Source organism: Bufo gargarizans, chromosome 4 (assembly GCF_014858855.1).
Source record: "Bufo gargarizans isolate SCDJY-AF-19 chromosome 4, ASM1485885v1, whole genome shotgun sequence".
NCBI lineage: Eukaryota > Metazoa > Chordata > Amphibia > Anura > Bufonidae > Bufo > Bufo gargarizans.
In genome coordinates this window covers 519,509,203-519,531,779 of record NC_058083.1, presented here as the reverse complement: position 1 = coordinate 519,531,779, position 22,577 = coordinate 519,509,203, and the positions used below count along the sequence as shown (strand labels likewise).

The window sequence follows — 22,577 nt, the reverse complement described above, 5'->3', positions numbered from 1 at the left end:
TATTATTTGAGACTGGACATGTTTCTGACAGCGCTATTGTCCTGCTTGAGGTCTACATAAGGCAGGATAGTAACACTATGTACAGCTAAGGCTCAGTATTCAACTCCCTTGGTCTATGGAGTAGGGGAAGCACTCCGATTATGATTTCTCTTCTACCTAGGCAAGATTGGTGGGCCATTGTTATCAGGGTAAAAATGATCTATACTTGCCAAGCTATGGATGGGTTAAAAAAAAAAAAAAAAAGGGGCCCACCGTGAAGTCCTACATCCACTTGGAGCAAGCCCAGTAGCTGTAGGATACTGATACGATACTGCACTAGTCACCAGAACACATACACAATAGGATGGAACTTTCTGTTTTCTGCAGCTTTGCTATATAGACTGGGACAGAAAAGCAGAGACATAGCATTCGAGACTGGACAAGGTAATGACAGCGCTATTGTCCTGCTTGAGGCCTAGGTAACACAGGATAGTAACACTATGTATACAGATAAGGCTTGGTATGCAGCTCCCCTGTCCCTCCCTGGTCTACGGGCTAGGTTCTGCACTCTATCACTATTTCTCTTCTACTTAGGCAAGATTAAGAGCCCATCATTATCAGGGTAAACATGCTCTATACTTGTCAAGCCAAGGGTGGGGTGAAAAGGCTCTCACTGTGAGGTCCTACATACACTTGGAGCCAGCCCAGTAGGTCTCTATTTTTTTAAATCCTGACACAGCACCACTCTTGTCTACAGGCCGTATCTGGTATTGCAGCTCAGATTCCTTTCATCATCTGTCATGTTTAAAAAAAAATCATAATAAAACTAAATCATATAATAAAAATGTACAAGTGTTTGCTTCCCTTTCTTATTTTAATCACTTATGTCCAGGTTTAGGGTTCCTTTATGTCGGTGGTCTCCAACCTGTTGCAAAACTACAACTCCCAGCATGCTCGGAATTGTAGTTTTGTATCAGGCTGGAGACCACTGACTTAAAAAAAGTTGGTACAGGATTAGAAAAACATGGCTGCTTTCTTCCAGAACCAGTGCCCCCACCTGTCTATGGGTTGTGACTGGTATTGCAGGCTGAACTGCAATGCCACCTACCACCTCTGGACAGTTGTGGTGGTCGTTCTGGAAAAAGTCGTTTAGTTTATTTTTTTTTTTATTCTGGACAACCCCTTTAAGAGTTCTATATATATATTTCTCTCCCTTCCCAGTCCCACGGGACTGTTTGTACTGGCTCCGACATCTTTAGAGGCTGGATCCAGCCAAGTGGCTGTCCGGATACAACAAAGCCGTCTGAAGCATTGGTTTTTCTAACCTTTGGAGGAGCCGTCCAGCAGTTCAATCCCTTCTGGTATAATTATAGCCAGCGCCGTCCCACACAGTAATCCGGCTCCCAGGACGCTCACAAACTGCAGCTTTTGCTGGAAGAAAGTAGGACAGACGTCAGTGACGGGGCCTCGCAGATGTGGGATCCATCAGAAATAGTTCTTTAATGTCTCCTTTCCGAGTTGAAAATGTCACCTGTCGGAGATCAGTGGCGCCGAGTAGTATGGTGGCCGCCTATCTCCAAAGTTCTGCAAAAGCGATGAAGATGTGATGAAAAGCTTCATTTAAATGCAACCTGCGGCCCTCCAGCTGTTGTAAAACTACAACTCCCACTGCTTTAGGCTGCTCAGGCATGCTGGGAGTTGTAGTTTTGCAACAGCTGGAGGGCCGCAGGTTGAGCATGCCTGCATTAGAGCAATATGTTAACTTGTTTGCAATAGTATGCACACCCTTTATGAAAGCACTTCTCTAAATACCTTATGCTCTCCAGTACATAACCTTTCGAAGCTGAAAGCGATACCTGTTGGAGATCAGCAGTGCCAGATAGTATGGTAGCCGCTTATCTCCAAAGTTAAAGGGGTTGGGTCACTTCACCAAGTGGAATTTATCATGTAGAGAAAGTTAATACAAGCCACTTACTAATGTATTGTCATTCTCCATATTGCTACCTTCACTGGCTGGATTCATTTGCCCATCACATTATGCACTGCTTGTTTCCATGGTTACGACCACCCTGCAATCAATCAGTAGTGGTCGTGCTTGCACACTATAGGAAAAAGTGCCGGCCTCTCTGCTGGCCGGGGCTGTGGGAGCGCACATAGGCCGATGCTTTTTTTTTTTTTTGTATATTGTGCAAGCACGACCACTGCTTATGAATTTCAGGGTGGTCGTAACCATGGAAACGAGCAGTGTATAATGTAATGGAAGAATTAATCCAGCCAGTGAAAGTAGCAATTTGGACAATCACAATACATTAGTAAGTGCCTCGTATTCACTTCCTCTACATGATAAATGCTACTTGCTGAAGTGACACAGCCCCTTTAAGCAAAAGCAATGATGTTGGTTTAATTTAACTGCAGTGGAGAAATATACTGACAGTTTGTGCAATAGTATACACACCCTTTAGGGAGGCCATGTTCTAACGAGCATATTCTCTAGTGCATCTCTTCTTGAGGTGGAATTTTTACCTGTTGGAGATCAGCGGCGCCACACAGCGATGAAGACTATGGTGGTGACCTGCTTCATTTTCGCATTGGAGCAATGTGTTAACTTGTTTGCAATAGTATACATAACCCTTAATAAAGCAATTATCTAACTACTATATGTTAAAAAAAACATTACCTGTTGGAGATCAGCGGCACCGGCACCTGCTTATCTCCAAAGCCATACTGAAATGATGACGATGCTTCTTCCCCCCCCCCCCCCCCAGTTAAACGCACTGGAGTGATAGATTAACTTGTTTGCAATAGTATACAAACCCTTTAAGACGCCCATGATCTAACTAGCATGTGCTCTCCTGTACATCTCCTTGTTGCCTGTTGGAGATTAGCGGCGCCATGTAGACCGTTTGCTGCTTTTCTCTAAGCTCATGGAAAAATGATGAAGACGCCGCGTGTATTAACGTGTTTTCGAAAGTATACACGCCTATTAAGAAGGCCACAAGCTAAGGTGTCATGCGCACACAAACGTATTTTATTTCCGTTTTTATTTTTTTTCGGACCATATGCAGAACCATTAATTTCAATGGGTCCTCAAAAAAAAAAAACCCAAAGTAACCCCGTGTGCATTCCGTTTCCGTATGTCCATTCCACATTATGGACACGGATAGTACTGTTCTATGAAGGGCCAGCTGTTCTGTTCCGCAACATACATTCCGCACACGGACATCATCCGTATTTTTTTGCGGATCCGTTTTTTTGCGGACCGCTAACTACATACGGTCATGTGCATGAGCCCTAACTAGCATGTGCTCTGCAGCAGCCGCTGAACACATACACAGAATACAGAATCCCATTCAGGAGGTGCAGGCGGGGGTGGGGGTGGGGGGGTGAATATTTTTGCACAGGAAAGTGGGGCGCGAGCTTTGTTCTCCAGAAGCTGCTTTTATATTGTAATCACACAGAAGATTTCCTCCGATGTCGCTTTCACAGCCTGACCCTTCAAAGCGGGTTTTAAAATGAAGGCAATTTCAAAGAGATTTCACCCCGGGGCGGTTCTATAATATCGCTGGCGCTCGCGGAGTGTCAGCCATTGTGTCCGCGAATGGCGATAATTGGCTCATTAATGCAGACATATGGAGTCATCTCCTTCTGAGCTTAAAGAGGTTCTCCGCTAACACAATGATTTTATTTTATCTGCCTAGATCTAATCTGTTTAAGGGCTCATTAATTTCACGGGGGCCACATAGCGCGCCGTCCGCGTCCGTTCCGGACAGACAAAGAAGATAGAACATGTCCTGTTCTTGTCTGTTTTTGCAGAAAAGGATAGGACATTTCTATTAAAGTGAGAAAGAAAAAAATCTCAGCATCCACACGACCGTATTTTTTACTTAAATTTTCGCTGACTGCACGCAAACCTATTCGTTTCTACGGGGCCGCAAAAAAACACGTGCTGCCAGTATCTGTATGTCCGTTCCGCAGCCTCGCAACAAGAGACAGAACATGTCCTGTTCTTGTCCGTTTTTCTGACAAACATAGAAATTGTTACAATGGCTCCGCAAAAAAATCAAAAACAAAATAAACGGATGTCATTCATACTTTTTGTGGAAGTGTTTTGCAGACCGCAAAATACCTATGGTTGTATGAATGCGACACAGTTTGACACATCCGCGGTTTCTACACTATTTTCCGACATGTTTGACAAGGGAGCGGGTCGAAAGATGGAGCTTAGTGGGACGGGGGCGGACCTAATGTGCGCCATTTTTAGTGTTCCTTTAAAGGCGCTTTCCAAGATTTTGATATTGACGAGCTCTCCTCAGGATCGGTCATCAGTATGTGATCGGTGGGGGTCCGACACCCAAACAGCTGTCCGAGGCCTCCTCGCAGCTCACCAAGCACAGCGCCATTCATTGTATAGTGGCCGTGCCTGGTATCGCAGCTCAGCCCCCCCCATTCACTTGAACGTGACCGAGCTGCACTTTGGCCAATGAATGACAGATAAACGCGACGTCACTGGTCTAGGAAGCTCAGTCGGTTCCGGGAGTTGGACCCCAGCCTATCTGATATTGATGACCTAAGGATAGATATCAAAGTGTTGGAGAACCCCTTTAATCTCCCTATAGAGAAGATTCAGCCCTTACAAGATGACGGCAATTATATTTTGTACTGTTAATGACCTCGCACTGTGCTGCTCCTCAAGTGCCAAGTCCATCCCCTGAGGAAGGTAAAGGCTTCCACCCTTGACCCAACTGAACGTGTCCTACAGCCTTTTGATGGAGTTAAAGGGTTATTCCCATTCCAGGCATTCATGGCGGACAGGTATTCTCATCACAGCCAAGAACGTCAGGTTGATCATCATGGACCTGACAGGTTATGGGGTCCGTCAGGACGGCAGTTAGATCTCCGATACCTCCCCATCACCAGACACGTGCCCAACGCATGATGAGATGCCACCCAACCTATGGCCAGCCCTATAACCCCTGTACAGCCTGTAGGCTCCAGCTTCTGCTTCCCGTGGACAAACATATCACACAATCTACGGGGATGACTAGGAGGGAGCCGTCAGCCTCAGTCAAAGTACAACTACTGACACAGGCTTTACAGCAGCTGCCTGACGTCACCGAGCTGGAATGGAACCATTTCATGCGGGTTGTATTATACTGGTCTGATTAGACAGATCTCAAGAGTCAGGAGGTATGACGTCTGCCATCCCACTACTCAGTACGGGCGAAACCCGAAAAATTTGAATATTGTGCAAAAGTTTATTTATTTCATTTCATTATTGCAACTTAAAATTAGAATTTTGTGAAAAGGTTCAATATTCCAGACTCTAGTCCGCTAATTAACCCATACCCCCTAAGCAAAGGGGACCTGAGAGGGTGACTTTGGGGTCTTCATAAACTATGAGCCATAATCATCCAAATTATAGCAAATAAAGGCTCAGAATGTCTCACTTTGCAGGTAATGAGTCTCATATGTTAGTTTCACCTTTTAAGTTGCATTACTGGAATAACGGAACTTTGCACGAGATTCTAATTTTTGGAGTTTCACCTGTAGGCGCCGCTCACCGAGGTATCTGCTCCGAGATGTTGGACTCCAGTGCAGGAGTTAAACCAGTTTATTCTAAGAGTGAGGCCAACGAGTCCAGGATCTAAACAAGGATCAGGAAGAAACCACAAACCGACGAGCCGGGGTCTGACTAGTCATGATGTCACCCAGAGACAAGCAGGATCCTCTCATTCTCTTAAACCAGTAAAGGGTGTGTATACTTTTGGAACTTTTTCATTTATTTATTTATTTTATTGCTCCAGTGCATAAAAAATATCAAATAAAGCAACGCTGCCAATAATTTTCCCTAAATTTTGTTCTACCGTTTTGCGCCTCCAGCTCCCTTGCAGAGCTCTGCGTCACCATGGTGACAGACTACAAGCCTAGTGTAGTCAGATCCTGCAGCCATGTGCCTCTTCTCCTACCATCTGTCCGTTCACCTATGTCGTTCTCTCTGACAAAAGAGCTGCCTTCTGGCAACGTGTCATGGTCTGGCACACGACTAGGATGTGTATACAGCAGGGAGTCGCTGACCTGCGCGACGTCTGCGCACCGCTGATTACTGTACACGGATCTATTAATCCTCCCGGGGCGCCTTCCGCAGAGACACAAGCAAACATCATCAGGATGCAGCGACGTTCACGTGGTTACAGTCTGACTCCGGATACCAAAGCTAATAGGAATAATACATTTCCCACCGTTTTGTGTCTACAGCTCCTGGCAGACCTATGTATCTCCATGGTTACAGGCAATAAACAAACTGTTTAGTCTCACCCCGCCGTCTTGTTACCCTACTCCATCTGCCCCATCTTCTACTTTCCAAAGAAGGATTCCATCTGCCCCCCTCTTACGCTTTATGTAGATGACCGAAAGAGGGCGTTGACTGCCCGATCAGACTACAAAGGGCTTGTTTGTAGTCTGTTACCATGGAGACACCTAAGTCTGAATAGGAGCTGTACCCACAAAATGAGAGGCAATTATTATTATTTATTTATTTTTTTAGCAATTTGGCTTCATTTTTTTTTTTTATGTTACATGTACTGGAGTAATATAAAAAAAAAAAAAAAAAACTTGCTGCAAAAGTCTACACACCCACAGGTTTATTGGTTCTAATTCGACCAGAACCTTGAAACAAACTTCTGATCTGGTTCTTCTATTTGGTCCCTTAGGCCTCTTGCACACGAACGCGTGCGTCTCGCAAATTGCGGGCCGCAATGCACGAACACCAACCGTGGGGCAGCCGCAGCGGATCGCGGACCCATTCACTTTAATGGGTCCGCGATCCGCCCGTTCCGCAAATAGATAGGACATGTCCTATCTTTTTGCGGAACGGAAGTACGGGACGGAACCCCACGGAAGCACTCCGTAGGGTTCTGTTCTTTTCCATTTCGCATCTCCGGATTTGCAGACACATTCAAGTGAATGGGTCCGCATCCCTGATGCGGAATGCCCACGGAACGGCGCCCCCGTGTATTGCGGATCCGCAAATGCGGTCTGCAATACGGCCACGGAGCGCACACGTTCGTGTGAAAGAGGCCTTAACGCTGGGTTCAGACCTGAGCGTTCTGAAACGAGCGCTCTGTATGCGCGATTGTACGGGCGTTTACAATCGCGCATACAGAGACTGGCTTTCACACATTGTCGCGCGTTCCCGAATTTCTATGTGCGGGTACGCACGACAAACGCCCAAAAAAAAGCTCAAGCACTTGTTTGAGCGTCGGGCGTTTTACAGCGCGATCGTACGCGCTGTAAAACGCTCAGGTGAGAACCATTTCCATAGGGAATCATTGGTTCTTGCCTGTTGTGCGTTTTACAGCGCGTAGGAACGCGCTGTAAAACGCTCAGGTGTGAACCCAGCGTAAGACGCAATATTCCCCTGAGCTCCAGACGAACAGGTAGGAGGCGCTGGGCGTCACCTGTCCTGTCCGGCTTCCTGGACTATGCTCCATAGAGATCATTACTATGGCTGCTCTTTCTAATAATCCCCTTGTTGTCAGCAGCATACCTCTTCACCAGACATACTGTATGCAGACAGATGACGGTATACAGCTCACCCTGCTCTAAGGACGGGTTTATTATACACTAGGCGGAGATCCAACTTGTGATCAGATTACTATAATTATTACAATTGTGAATAGTTTTGCCCACACAGTGATTATAGTATAGCGCAGGGATGCCCAACCTGCGGCCCTCCAGCTGTTGCAAAACTACAACCACCCTCTATTCACTTCTGTGGAAGTGCTGAAAATCGATGAGCCCCGGCTTGCCTATTTCCGTATTTCCCATGGAGGTGAATGGAGCGGTGGCTGCGCTTGCGCTGTAAGCTCTTCAGTCGCTTTTATGGGAGATCCGTCGCGCTTTCTCAGCTCTTTTCGGAACTCCGATAGAAGTGAATGGAGGTCCCACCACATGGTGTGCTCTCCTTCACTTCGGGGGTCCTATTCCAGAGGTGGCGGTCCCAGAAGTGCGAGATGGGACAACCCCTTTAAGTTACATTTTGTGATATTGTGAAACCCAAAAGTGAGAGGATCTGTGAAGGAGTTATCCAAGAGTACGACAGACCTCGTAGAGTGGCGGCTCCTCGGCGGACATCATACGTGGTCCGCGCTGCAGGGCTCGGTGTCTGACGCTAAGGCCTCATGCACACAACCTTATTTTGCTTCCGTGTCCGTTCCATTTTTTTTTGCGGATAGGATGCGGACCCATTCATTTCAACAGGTCCGCAAAAAACGCGGACAGCACACCGTGTTCTGTCCGCATCAGTATGTCCGTTCCGTTGCTCCGCAGCGTTCCGCAGCGTTTTTTTTTGGCGGTCCGCAAATTGCGGATCTGCAAAACACATACGGTCGTGTGCATGAGGCCTTATATGTAGGAATAAATGACCGAGTCATCTGCTTCTCTGTGAGATCACTACACTGAGGAGTGAGCAGGGAAGCTACTGAGCATGTCCGTCCACCTCTGAAGGCAGGAGAAGGTGGACCAGAAGGATAAACAGCAGGGGGCGCTACCAGAGAGGAGCATGTACTGTATATAAACAATCTAATAATATTCATATATTTATAGTTCAATAATCCTTTACTTTATTCATTGCATAGTAATACTTCTCATGGGATAACCTCTTTAAGATCTCCGCTGGCTGTCAGTAAACGGATGAGAAGCTGTCCTCGGTCCTGCGGCCATAAAGCTCGTTATGGTTTTACTTGTGGCAAACCGAAAAGGACCCCCACCGATCACAATAAGGGGGGATCCAGATTTCCCCAAACGAATGGAGCTGCAGGTTGAGGATGCGTGTCCATTCAAAAGGCAGAACATGGGCTCCCGTTCTAGTGATTCGCGGGGGGGGGGGGGGGGTCCCAAGTAGTCAGTTCAGACACTTATCGGCTAGGGGATAAGTTGTCGTCGTGGGACAGCCCCTTTAAAGCTGGGGCTACGTGGCCATTGCGGGATCGCACTGCAGCCAAATAAAAGTGAACGGGGTCGCAATGCGACGTGTAAGCTGCCGCAACGCGACTGTCACGGTAAATCCAGCAGGTTTGGATTTCTTGTGACTGTCGGGTCACCGCAACTTGAGGGTCAGACTGTGACCCCAATCATTTACAGCAGGAATGCCCAACCTGCGGCCCTCCAGCTATTGCAAAACTGCAACTCCCATCATGGCCAGACAGCCTACAGCAGGGCATGGTGGGAGTTGTAGTAGTTTTACAACATCTGGACGGCCCCAGCTTGAGCATCCCTGATTTACAGTAATTAAATGCTGCAGTCTACACTGCGACCCCCAGCGACCAAGTAGCCCCCCCACATTTATCGCATGTCGTAGTCGGTGGTGCAGCTTGTCACACAGTGATATTGCTACATTGTAGCAGAAGCTTCTGACACGGATACATTGTAACAACACCAGCAGCACAACATTCCACGACCTCTGCCCTAGAGATTAACCCCCTCCCTGCCAGCAGGAATAACACACTCACCTCCGAAAGTTTCACAACCAAAGGGATCAGACCCAAGAGAAAGCAGCCCAGGAACATGCCCAGGGAGATGAGGAAGACAACAAGCAGCCCGTCCATGCTGGCAGAGAGTTACACAAGGGAGGCAGCACACAGCTTCACTTCATCTCCAAGGGGAAGTCCACAGAGAGCTCCTCGCAGAGCACAGGCTGCTCCCTCATGCTTTACACGTCGCCTCCTTCCACCCAGCAGCCAACAACTGAATGGAAACTGAAGCCCCAGCTTCAATAGAATGAGATCATAGCAAACCTCAAAGGCCGCTGCGCCCTCTGCTGGATGCTGTGTGGGAACTGCAGCTGAAAATAGTGCAAACCCGCGCCCTCTGCTGGATGCTATGTGGGAACTGCAGCGGAAAACATTAGAAACCTGCGCCCTCTGCTGGATGCTATGTGGGAACTGCAGCTGAAAACATTACAAACCTGCGCCCTCTGCTGGATGCTATGTGGGAACTGCAGCTGAAAACATTACAAACCTGCGCCCTCTGCTGAGTGCTGTGTGGGAACTGCAGCTGAAAACATTACAAACCTGCGCCCTCTGCTGGAAGCTATGTGGGAACTGCAACTGTAAAAAATACAAACCTGCTGAGTGCTGTGTGGGAACTGCAACTGTAAATACTGCAAACCTGGTGGAAGCTGAATTGGGTACTGCAACTCTTTGCGCCCTCTGCTGGATGCTGGCTGCACTGTGGCTGGTTTTGACTTTGTGTCATTATTTCCAGCAGTGAAAGGTCAAATGGCAACTTCATGCCACATTTCAACTTACCCCCTATTGGTGATAACTATTAGATCAATGTGGGCCTGATTATTGGACCCCACTGATCATGATAAACTGGGGCCACTTAATACGGGGGGGGTGTCACCAGTATGAACAGAGCAGCAGGTAAAGCATGTACACCGCTACTCCATTCATCTATGGGTACAAGTGCTCAGCTATTTCCACATTGTGCCCCTTCACAGTTGTTATGCCCTCCTTTTAGTAGTGCCCCCCGTATTATAAAAAACAAACAAAAAACAAAACAAAACAAAGCAACAACACTCATCTAGGGAGCATACACACCATGGGGAGTGCGGAAGTTGAGTGGACGGCTCCATGCCTCATCATTGCAATTAAGGCTACTTCCACATTAGTGGCAGCCTTCTCCGGCAAACATGTCGTTGTATTATTCCAGCCGCCTCTCGGCATGTTTACCGTACTGCGGCCTGACCTCCGGCCTGCCCCCATTACAGTCAAGGGGGCCAGAGTGGACCTCCGGCGGCACACGTGCACTAACAGCAGCACGGATCCGCTAATGTGAAAGTAGCCTAACCATCTCGGTGTCCTGAAGAGACAGTTGAAAGCAGGACAGCCACCGAAATCCAGGACTGTCTGACCGGAGACGGGATGGTTGGGGGGTGTGCATATATTGTAGGGATCTGCTCTGAAGGCAGGGTAAGCGGGCGCAGTACAGAGGCAAGAACACGGTAATAAAGCAAAAGTTCAGTGTTTATTCACACAAAAAGTAACAAAGCAAAAATAACACTGTGCAGAGTCCTGGTGTTAATTCACACCACATAAAGTGTCACCTGGCGGACTGTTTTGTCCAGGGCAATCCTCAGCCGTCCACCGCAGGCTTTACGGCGCCTGATTTTCAGCATGTGGCTCTCCAGCACGCTACCAACTGGTTGGAACCCAAAAACCACATCTGCTTCACAGATCCACTATGAAAGTGCAGGGTAATCCACATCCAGCTGAGTTGCTGGCTGGGTTTTTAAACCCATCCCAAAACCTGGCCTGGATGTGGGGAACAGCCACCCACCCTGCTCCTCGGCTGCTCCCAATAAGAACCGGCCCGGATCGGCTTTACAGCCACACTAAGTAAAACAGTGTCAGCGAGCACTAGCTGGTGCTGACACACTAAACTACCGGTTCTTATCTCACCGAGGCCAGGAAGTTCGGTGACACGTACCTTCCGTCAATGACCGACCCCTGCGCCTTCCTACATACCTCCCCCTTTGTTCAACCCTGAGGGGGTGAACACACGCCAGACAGTGTACTCGGGACAGGGCATCCGCGTTTCCCTGTAACCGGCCTGCCCTGTGTTCTACTGTTTGTAGAGACCAGAACTACCTGGTGACCCGAGTATTCCTCTCCTTGGTCTGGCTCATCCACTTGAGAGGAGAGTGGTCGGTCACCAGACGGAACTTCCTACCCAACAGATAATAGCGGAGAGACTCGAGTGCCCACTTGATGGCCAGGCACTCTCTCTCCACTATACTGTACCTAGTCTCGGCTGGAGTAAGCTTACGACTTCCTGAGACAGTACAACACCGAGGCCTACTTTGGAGGAAACAATCTGTACCACAAATTCCCTCTAGAAGTCGGGCGTCACCAAAACCGGGGACCCACACAGGGCAGACTTCAAAGCGGAGAAAGCCTCTTCCGCCTGGTCCTTCCAGCGGACTAGCACGGACTTCCGTCTCTTTAAGAGCCCTGTCAACGGAGCCGCTAAAGGGGCAAAATGGGGGACAAACCTCATGTAATAGCCCACCATTCCCAGGAACGACTTTTCTTGTCTAGTGGTGACAGGTCGGGGCCAATTCCGTATCACCTCTATTTTGTTCACTTTGGGTTTGATGACTCCGCGCCCAATGACATACCCCAGGTACTTAGTCTCCTCTAACCCTATCGCACATTTCTTTAGGTTAGCTGTTAGACCAGCCTTTCGAAGGGAGTCCACTACAGCCTGCACTTTGGGCAGGTGACTTTCCCAGTCGGTACTGTGGATGACAATATCTTTCAGGTAAGCCGAGGCGTACCGCCGATGTGGACGAAGTACGATATCCATTAGACGTTGGAGAAAGTGGCAGGGGCGCCATGCAGACCAAAGGGTAACACCTTATACTGGTACAGCCCCTCAGGCGTGATGAAGGCAGTTTTCTCTTTGGCAGCCTCCGTCAAAGGTATCTGCCAGTACCCTTTGGTGAGATCCAAAACAGAAAAATACCGGGCTTGGCCTAACCTCTCAATAAGTTCATCTACCCGAGGCATGGGATACGCATCGAACTTAGATATTTTGTTTAATTTCCGAAAATCGTTACAAAATCGCAACGTCCCGTCTGGCTTGGGAAATAAGACTATAGGACTGGCCCACTCAATTCTAGACTCCTCAATGACGTCAAGCCAGGGGCGTAGCTTTAGGGGGTGCAGAGGTAGCAGTCGATACCCGGCCCAGGAGCCTGAGGGGGCCCAAAGACCCTTGTGCCACATAAGACTGCAGTATTATAGCAAATGCATACTGGAAAAGTTGCCGGCTAGAGGGAAGGGGTTAGGTCAGGAATTTGGCATGGGGGGGGGAGGGAAGTGCCGTTTCAATTTTTGCCTAAGGCAGCATGAAGGCTATGTGCTCCCCCGCCCCTGGCCACAAAGCACGGAGGGAAGGGGGGCCCAAGCTGAACTCTTGCACCAGGGCCCATGAGCCTTTAGCTACGCCCCTGCGTCAAGCCGCAACATGAGCTGCACTTCCTCCGATATGGCTTTTCGCCGAGCCTCGGGTTCCCGGTTTGGCTTTAAGTGGACTTTTGCCTGAGGCTCAGTGACAATGTCATGTTGGATTACGGAAGTGCGTCCAGGGAGGTCCGAGAACACATCTGTGTTCCAACTACTGAACTCCCTGGCCTCCTGAGCCTGTTTAAAGGAGAGGCTGTCAGCAACTTTTATTGTGGCAACCGCTTCCTTTGCATCAGACAGAGGGGCCGGTACCTCTTCCGTACAGGTTTCCCTATCCTTCCAAGGTTTTAGTAGAATAACATGGTCAGGGCTGGCCTTAGGTGTTTAGGCGCCCCCCCATTCACCTAAACATACACAAAGGGGAAAACAATCTTTGTAACAAATAGTTTTTCACACAATCTCGGGCCGGCCTGCTGTAAGAGACCGACTGCGAGCTGTGTCCAGTGGCGGATCCAGAGCTTGGTCTCAGGAGGGGCACTTCCAGATTATTTTCTGTCCGCCGCAACAAAACAATGGTGCTTATAGAACAGACTATACAGTGTAGCGGTATACTGTACATTGTGGGGCTCAGTGTAGCGGTATACTGTACATTGTGGGGCTCAGTGTAGCGGTATACTGTACATTGTGGGGCACAGTGTAGCGGTATACTGTGGCACAGTGTAGCGGTATACTGTGGCACAGTGTAGCGGTATACTGTGGCACAGTGTAGCGGTATACTGTGGCACAGTGTAGCGGTACATTGTGGGGCACAGTGTAGCGGTATACTGTGGCACAGTGTAGCGGTATACTGTGGCACAGTGTAGCGGTATACTGTGGCACAGTGTAGCGGTATACTGTGGCACAGTGTAGCGGTACATTGTGGGGCACAGTGTAGCGGTATACTGTATATTGTGGGGCACAGTGTAGAGGTATACTGTATATTGTGTGGCACAGTGTAGCGGTATACTGTACATTGTGGGGCACAGTGTAGCGGTATACTGTACATTGTGGGGCACAGTGTAGCGGTATACTGTACATTGTGGGGCACAGTGTAGCGGTATACTGTACATTGTGGGGCACAGTGTAGCGGTATACTGTACATTGTGGGGCACAGTGTAGCGGTATACTGTACATTGTGGGGCACAGTGTAGCGGTATACTGTACATTGTGGGGCACAGTGTAGCGGTATACTGTACATTGTGGGGCACAGTGTAGCGGTATACTGTACATTGTGGGGCACAGTGTAGCGGTATACTGTACATTGTGGGGCACAGTGTAGCGGTATACTGTGGCACAGTGTAGCGGTATACTGTGGCACAGTGTAGCGGTACATTGTGGGGCACAGTGTAGCGGTATACTGTATATTGTGGGGCACAGTGTAGAGGTATACTGTATATTGTGTGGCACAGTGTAGCGGTATACTGTACATTGTGGGGCACAGTGTAGCGGTATACTGTACATTGTGGGGCACAGTGTAGCGGTATACTGTACATTGTGGGGCACAGTGTAGCGGTATACTGTACATTGTGGGGCACAGTGTAGCGGTATACTGTACATTGTGGGGCACAGTGTAGCGGTATACTGTACATTGTGGGGCACAGTGTAGCGGTATACTGTACATTGTGGGGCACAGTGTAGCGGTATACTGTACATTGTGGGGCACAGTGTAGCGGTATACTGTACATTGTGGGGCACAGTGTAGCGGTATACTGTACATTGTGTGGCACAGTGTAGCGGTATACTGTACATTGTGGGGCACAGTGTAGCGGTATACTGTACATTGTGTGGCACAGTGTAGATGTATACTGTATATTGTGTGGCACAGTGTAGAGGTATACTGTATATTGTGTGGCACAGTGTAGATGTATACTGTATATTGTGGGGCACAGTGTAGAGGTATACTGTGTGGCACAGTGTAGCGGTATACTGTATATTGTGGGGCACAGTGTAGAGGTATACTGTATACTGTGGGGCACAGTGTAGCGGTATACTGTATACTGTGGGGCACAGTGTAGCGGTATACTGTATATTGTGGTGCACAGTGTAGCGGTATACTGTATACTGTGGGGCACAGTGTAGCGGTATACTGTATACTGTGGGGCACAGTGTAGAGGTATACTGTATATTGTGTGGCACAGTGTAGAGGTATACTGTATATTGTGAGGCACAGTGTAGAGGTATACTGTATATTGTGGTGCACAGTGTAGCGGTATACTGTATATTGTGGTGCACAGTGTAGCGGTATACTGTATATTGTGGTGCACAGTGTAGCGGTATACTGTATATTGTGGTGCACAGTGTAGCGGTATACTGTATATTGTGGTGCACAGTGTAGCGGTATACTGTATATTGTGGTGCACAGTGTAGCGGTATACTGTATATTGTGGTGCACAGTGTAGAGGTATACTGTATATTGTGGGGCACAGTGTAGCGGTATACTGTATATTGTGGTGCACAGTGTAGCGGTATACTGTATATTGTGGTGCACAGTGTAGGCTATATGTGTATAACAAACATATTTCACATGAACACTCACAGTTACTTGGCCCTTGGGGATCTCGGACTCCACTTCCACACTTTGGCCGGGGGCTCGGCGGAGCTGATGTTGTGCTTTATCCTAATGAGAAAGATTTCATAATAAGGATTTGGAGAAGGGGCAGAGGGATAGCAGAGCAGGGAGAGGCCGGTGCTGCTACTAGGGGGTCATACCATGGGGGAGTAATAAAGCCCACCATAATGCCCCCCAGTAGAAATAATTCTCCTTATAATGTGACAGTGCAAAAAATACCCCCCTTGTAATGCCCCCAGTTGAGCTAATGTCCCCCATAATGTGCCATTATAAAATACCCCTATACAGTGCCCCCAGTAAATGCCCCCATAGTGCTCCTCTCCCCCCTCCCTCCTAGTGCCCCCCATAATGTACCAGTATAAAATCCCCCAGTAGATGCCCTCAGTGTCTGCCGCCAGGTGCCCCTGTTGCCATGGCGCCCTGTGCGGCCGCACAGCTCGCACACCCCAAAGGCCGGCCCTGAACATGGTAAACCTTCTCCGGTTTTCGCCTCCCCGGCTGGTGTACTTTGTAATTTACCTCTCCAATTTTTTCACGTATCTCGTAGGGCCCCTGCCACCTGGCTAGGAACTTATGGTCCACGGTCGGCACCAGAACCAAAAACCGATCACCCGGGTTAAAGATCCGGACACGGGCCTGCCGATTGTAGATCCGACTCTGGGCTCGCTGAGCGGCCTCCATATGCTCCCTGACACGAGGCAAAACAGTCTCTATCCGCTGTTGCATCTTGGTAACATATTCAAGGACGCTTTTTTGCGGAGTGGGTTGTTGTTCCCACGCCTCTTTGGCTACGTCCAACAAACCACGAGGATGTCTGCCATATAGCAATTCGAAGGGCGAGAACCCAGTAGAGGCCTGGAGCACCTCTCACACTGCGAACATGAGATAGGGCAGAAGAAGGTCCCAATCCCTTCCATCTTTGGACACCACCCTTTTAACATGGTTTTTAGAGTTTTATTAAACCTTTCAATCAGACCGTTCGTTTGTGGATGGTACACGGACGTTCGTAAATTGTTTAATACGCAGTAACTTACAGAGTTCCCTCATGACCTTGGACATAAAAGGGGTCCCCTGGTCAGTCAGAACCTCTTTAGGTAAACCCACTCAGGAGAACATTTCCATTAGCTGTTTAGCTACAAGTCTCGTCAATATATGTCACAGTGGCACTGCCTCCGGGTACCGAGTGGCGTAATCAAGGACAACCAAGATGTGTTGATGTCCCCTAGCGGACTTCGGTACTGGGCCTACTAGGTCCATAGCGATTCGCTCAAACGGTACCTCGATGATCGGGAGAGGCACCAAGGGACTGCGAAAAAGGTGCTGGGGGCTAGTTGCCTGGCAGGTCGGGCAAGACTTACAGAACTCGTCCACCTCCTTAAACACACTGGGCCAGTAAAACCGTTGTAGTATCCAGTCCTGAGTTTTCTGCATTCCCAGATGACCCCCCAAGAACATGCTGGTGGGCTAACTCTAACATGAGTTTGCGATAAGCCTGGGGCACCACGAACTGTTCAATGGATTAACCTCGCTGATTTACTCGATACAACATATCCTGATGAACTACAAAACGGGGGAACACTGGTTGTTGTGGTTTACCATCTACTATTAATACATTTTCCCAGGCTCGGGATAGGGTTGGGTCCCGGTGCTGGGCAGTACCAAAATTATCCCCGGAGACATTGAGGTCTGCCAGCTCAGAACCCAGTGGCAAGTCCTCGATGTCTCCCCCTCTTCCACCGAAGTGATTGTCACCCCTACCGCTGGCCCTTCGGACTCAGGTTACCAGGGTTCTGGTCTCCCCCCTGAGCTGGGCAATTCTGCAAGGGTTACCCCTGTCTCATGGGTATCAGTCACTCTCGTAACCGGCCACAGTGCAGGGAAGCAAGGGAAGTCTCTCCCTATTATCAGTTCATAGTGTAGGTTGGTTGCGACAACCACCTCATGGGTCCACCTGCTGGAAACCATGGACAGAGACACCATAGCAGTAGGGTAGTCTTTTAAGTTCCCATGTATACACATGACCCCAGTATATTCAGCGGAGCGTACCAGTGAAGCCCTTACCAGGGTCACCAGACTCTCTGAGTCCAATAGAGCCTCCGCTGGAGTGTCGCCCACCTCCACCTGGCACAGGTGGTTCAGAGACTCCGGAGCACCCACTGCACACAGTTTTGTGGCATACAATGATTGACAGAAGCCATAGTTCGTGTCCATGGGTTCCCCCTGATGTGGACAGTCAGCTCGAACATGGCCAGGCTCCCGACACCGCCAGCAGATTATTGGAGCAGGGATCCACAGGGGGTTACATCCCGGGCGGGTTTGGGGGGCCCCTGTCGCCGGGGCGGAGAGTTATGGGATTTGACTGCCCCCCTCCAAAGGAAACCCCCTGCAAGTTCTGGGTCGACTCATAACGCTCCACCAAGTCGACCATCTCAAGCGCATTACCTGGAGAGACCTGGCCAATCTATTGTTGGAGAGGGGGTGGCAGAGCCCTCCAGAAAATATCTGCTAACAACCGGTCCAGCATAGCAGTGGGGCTCAGCATGTCAGGCTGCAGCCACTTTTGCAAAAGGTTGAGCAGGTTATAATACTGGGGTCTCACTGGCTCAGCCGGGTTGAATCCCCACTGATGCACCTGCTGGGCAACGACCAGCACATTCACCACCAGTCTTGCCAAAATCTCACCCTTTACCTTTGGGTAGTCGACTGCTTGATCGTCCGGCAAGTCGAAAAACATCCGCTGAGACTCTGATGTCAGGAAAGGAGCGACGACCCCAGCCCACTGGTCCTGGGGCAGCCTTTCCCTGGTGACCACTTACTCAGACATCGCCAGGTAGGTTTCGATGTCATCTATGGGTGTCATCTTAGGGATCGCTGCACGGACTGCTTTCCAGGCATCGTGGTTGCTCCTGCTGACTGCAAAGCCATCACATGTTGTAGCAGCAACTGGTTGGTCTCTTGCTGCTGCTTATTAGCCTCTCGCTGATGCAAATTAGCCTCCATGAGGGCCTTCACAACAGCCTCCATTTTGTCGTGTGACAGGTTGGAATTTAGCTGGCTTGATAACTGACATAGAACCGTGGCCAAAAAAGCAAAACAAAAATATTTTGAAGTTCATGTCAGCCTCACTGCGCTTGCCCGCTCCAAGCCACCAATTGTATGGATTTGCTCTGGAAGGCAGGGTAAGCGGGCGCAGTACAGAGGCAAGAACGCGGTAATAAAGCAAAAGTTCAGTGTTTATTCACACAAAAAGCAACAAAGCAAAAATAACACTGTGCAGAGTCCTGGTGTTAATTCACACCACATAAAGTGTCACCTGGCGGACTGTTTTGTCCAGGGCAATCCTCAGCCGTCCACCGCAGGCTTTACAGCGCCTGATTTTCAGCGTGTGGCTCTCCAGCACGCTACCAACTGGTTGGAACCCAAAAACCACATCTGCTTCACAGATCCACTATGAAAGTGCAAGGTAATCCACACCCAGCTGAGCTGCTGGCTGGGTTTTTAAACCCATCCCAAAACCTGGCCTGGATGTGGGGAACAGCCACCCACCCTGCTCCTTGGCTGCTCCCAATAAGAACCGGCCCAGATTGGCTTTACAGCCACACTAAGTAAAACAGTGTCAGCGAGCACTAGCTGCCGCTGACACACTAAACTACCAGTTCTTATCTAACCAAGGCCAGGAAGCTCGGTGACACGTACCTTCCGTCAATGACGGACCCCTGCGCCTTCCTACAATATACACAGCACTGCTATACACACACCTAACAAACACAGTTCTGCTACATATACACTATCATCTTTATTAAAAGATCACATTTCTGTACACTTACACCACAGTCTTCTCTTCCAGGTTCTGGCCTCTACCACTTGTGACATCATCAAAGGTCCTTCAGCTTCCAGTGATCAGCGTTTTCATCTCCTCTCACTCTACCTTAGGATCTTTCAGCATGGAGATGGCCGTGTTCCTCTTCAAGATTGTGCTTCCTCCACTGATTATTGATCTAGCTGAGTGCTGTCTGAGCGCTCTGCCCGATCATTAAAGGCGTTATCCAAGAGTATAAAATTCCCCCATATGCCCGGGACCCCCCCACTAAAAATACTTACCCCGCTCCCCACTCCCTGTGGCGCTCCTAGTCCCTGCAATGCTAGGGAGGCCCATCCCCGCCTGCCATTGGCTGCTCCCACCACTGGATGTTTTCACCCGCGCACGGGGAGAAACAGCAGCGGCGGTGCGGGCACCAGGAGCACCGCAGGGAGCGGGATAAGTATATTCGGGGGGGGGGGGGGGGGGGGCCTATAGGGGGAATGGATAACACCTTTAAGAAGGCGGTCTATAGTCTGTGGACTATATGAGGCAGACACTTTATAGTAAGGAAAATACAGTAACTGCTGTAGTGTGTCAGAGGAATATATATATATTAGTTCCTTTTTTTAACTATTGGGATCAATGGGTGATGCGTGCCAGCAATTGGTCTACCCTGAAGGCTTCTGAATTGATGATGTCCCGTCTCTGGTGACATGGAATGCTACAACTAATCAGTGGCCTCAGCAGTGATGTGTCCCGGAGCGGTTCATGACCACTGAGTCCATGGCTGCAGCATCAACGTGACCAGAGACTGGATGTCATCATTTCTGGTCCACTAGGGAACATATAGCATACAGTCACACAGAGGTCCATACACAGTTGGCTCCCTCTAGTGGTTGATGCAGGCAAGTAAATCCTGTGTTCAAATGTTTGAAATGTTACAAAATAAATCAGCAGGAGATGTTCATTGAGCCCACAGGACAGATTTTATTTTACATCAAGAGCCTCCAGTAATAATAATGTCCTCAAATATAGTGTTCCTCAGTATTAATAATGTCCCCTATAGTGCTGCCAGAAATAACACCCCCTATTGTACCCCCAGTAATAATGACCCAGAACTAAAATCCCCTATAGTGCCCAAGTATTAAGATGTCCCCAGTGCCTCCAGTGATGTCTCCTATAATGTCCCAGTATTAAAAGTCTCTGGTGACTCCAGTAATGCCCCTTACTATCCCCAGCATTACAAATTCCCCCATAGTGCCCCCAGTAATGTCCTCTATAGTGCCCCCAGTAATGTCTCCTTTAATGTTGCCAGTAATGTCCCCCACAGTACCTCCCCCAGTAGTAATGTCTCCCACAGTAGTAAGCTCTCCTCCATAGTAATGTCCTGCATGGTGCCCTCCAGTAGTAATATCCCCCAAAGTGTCTCCACAGTAGTAATGGCTTTCACAGTCATCTGACAGTAGGATAGTTGCCAACTGTCCCGAATTTGGCAGAACTGTCCCTGATTTTCACAGACAGTCCCGGCAAATTCACGTTGTCCCTGGCTAAAAATAGGCAGGCCTAGCATAAACCCCATAAGTTGGTGTTCTTGGGCAGGGTTTGGGGCATTGCAGGGGGTGGGGCTTATGTGCCCACATTTTACCAGGTGAAATGTTGGTAAGTATGCCCCCACAGTAGTAATGTCCTCCACAGTGCCCCCACAGTAGTAATGTCCCCCACAGTGCCCCCACAGTAGTAATGTCCCCCACAGTAGTAATGTCCTCCACAGTAGTAAGTAATAGCATCCACAGTGCCTTCACAGTACTAATGTCCTCCACAGTGCCCCCACAGTAGTAATGGCCTCTACAGTGCCCCCAACATAGTAATGTCCTCCACAATGACTCCACAGTAGTAATGGCCTCCACAGTGCCCTCCCAGTAATAATGTCCTCTACAGTGCCCCCACAGTAGTAATATCCTCCAAAGTGCCCCCACAGTAGTAATATCCTCCACAGTAGTAAGGTCCTCAACAATGCTCCCACAGTAGTAATGTCCTCCACAGGGACTCCGCAGTAGTAATGGCCTCCACAGTGCCCTCCCAGTAATAATGTCCTCTACAGTGCCCCCACAGTAGTAATATCCTCCACAGTGCCCCCACAGTAGTAATGTCCTCCACAGTGCCCCCACAGTAGTAATGGCCTCCACAGTGCCCTCCCAGTAATAATGTCCTCTACAGTGCCCCCACAGTAGTAATGTCCTCCACAGTGCCCCCACAGTAGTAATGTCCTCCACAGTGCCCCCACAGTAGTAATGTCCTCCACAGTGCCCCCACAGTAGTAATGTCCTCCACAGTGCCCCCACAGTAGTAATGTCCTCCACAGTGCCCCCACAGTAGTAATGTCCTCCACAGTGCCCCCGCAGTAGTAATGGCCTCCACAGTGACTCCGCAGTAGTAATGGCCTCCACAGTGCCCCCACAGTAGTAATGGCCCCCACATTAGTAATGTCCCTCACAGTAGTAATGTCCTCAACAATGCCCCTACAGTAGTAATGTCCTCAACAATGCCCCCACAGTAGTAATGTCATTAACAATGCCCCCACAGTAGTAATGTCCTCCACAGTGACTCCACAGTAGTAATGGCCTCCACAGTGCCCCCACAGTAGTAATAGCCCCCACATTAGTAATGTCCCTCACAGTGCCCCCACAGTAGTAATGTCCTCAACAATGCCCCCACAGTAGTAATGTCCTCAACAATTCCCCCACAGTAGTAATGTCCTCCACAGTGACTCCACAGTAGTAATGGCCTCCACAGTGACTCCACAGTAGTATTGGCCTCCACAGTGCCCCCACAGTAGTAATGGCCTCCACAGTAGTAATGGCCTCCACAGTGCCCCCACAGTAGTAATATCCTCCACAGTGCCCCCACAGTAGTAATGGCCTTCACAGTGCCCCCAACGTAGTAATGTCCTCCACAGTGCCCCCACAGTAGTAATGGCCTCCACAGTGCCCCCACAGCAGTAATGTCACTTACAGTGCCAACTCCAGTAGTAATGGCCTCCACAGTAATTTGGAAAAGAATGTTGCAAGAAAGGCGCTCCATGGTGAAATTGTCACGCCACCCCGGAAGGAGCGAGGGAGAGCACCCACTAGTCTGCCACCCACGCCCCTGTCCCTGCCTACTTGCACTTACCTGTACAAGGCGACAGAGCGCAACTGGGCAGCGATCCCTAACTTGA

General features: G+C 49.2%; 1 protein-coding gene across 1 annotated transcript in view; it reads right to left on the bottom strand.

Moving 5' to 3' along the window:
- Window positions 1–9,759, bottom strand: part of LOC122934389 (zinc transporter ZIP9-like) — a 32,600-nt gene extending 22,841 nt beyond the window's left edge. Inside the window, exons 1-2 of the mRNA XM_044289814.1 lie at window positions 9,489–9,759; window positions 1,305–1,410 (exon numbers count right to left, since the gene is read on the bottom strand). Coding sequence (XP_044145749.1) covers window positions 1,305–1,410; window positions 9,489–9,584 — 202 coding nt within the window. The 5' untranslated portion in view covers window positions 9,585–9,759. The remainder of the gene's footprint in view (window positions 1–1,304; window positions 1,411–9,488) is intronic.
- Window positions 9,760–22,577: the final 12,818 nt, after the last annotated feature.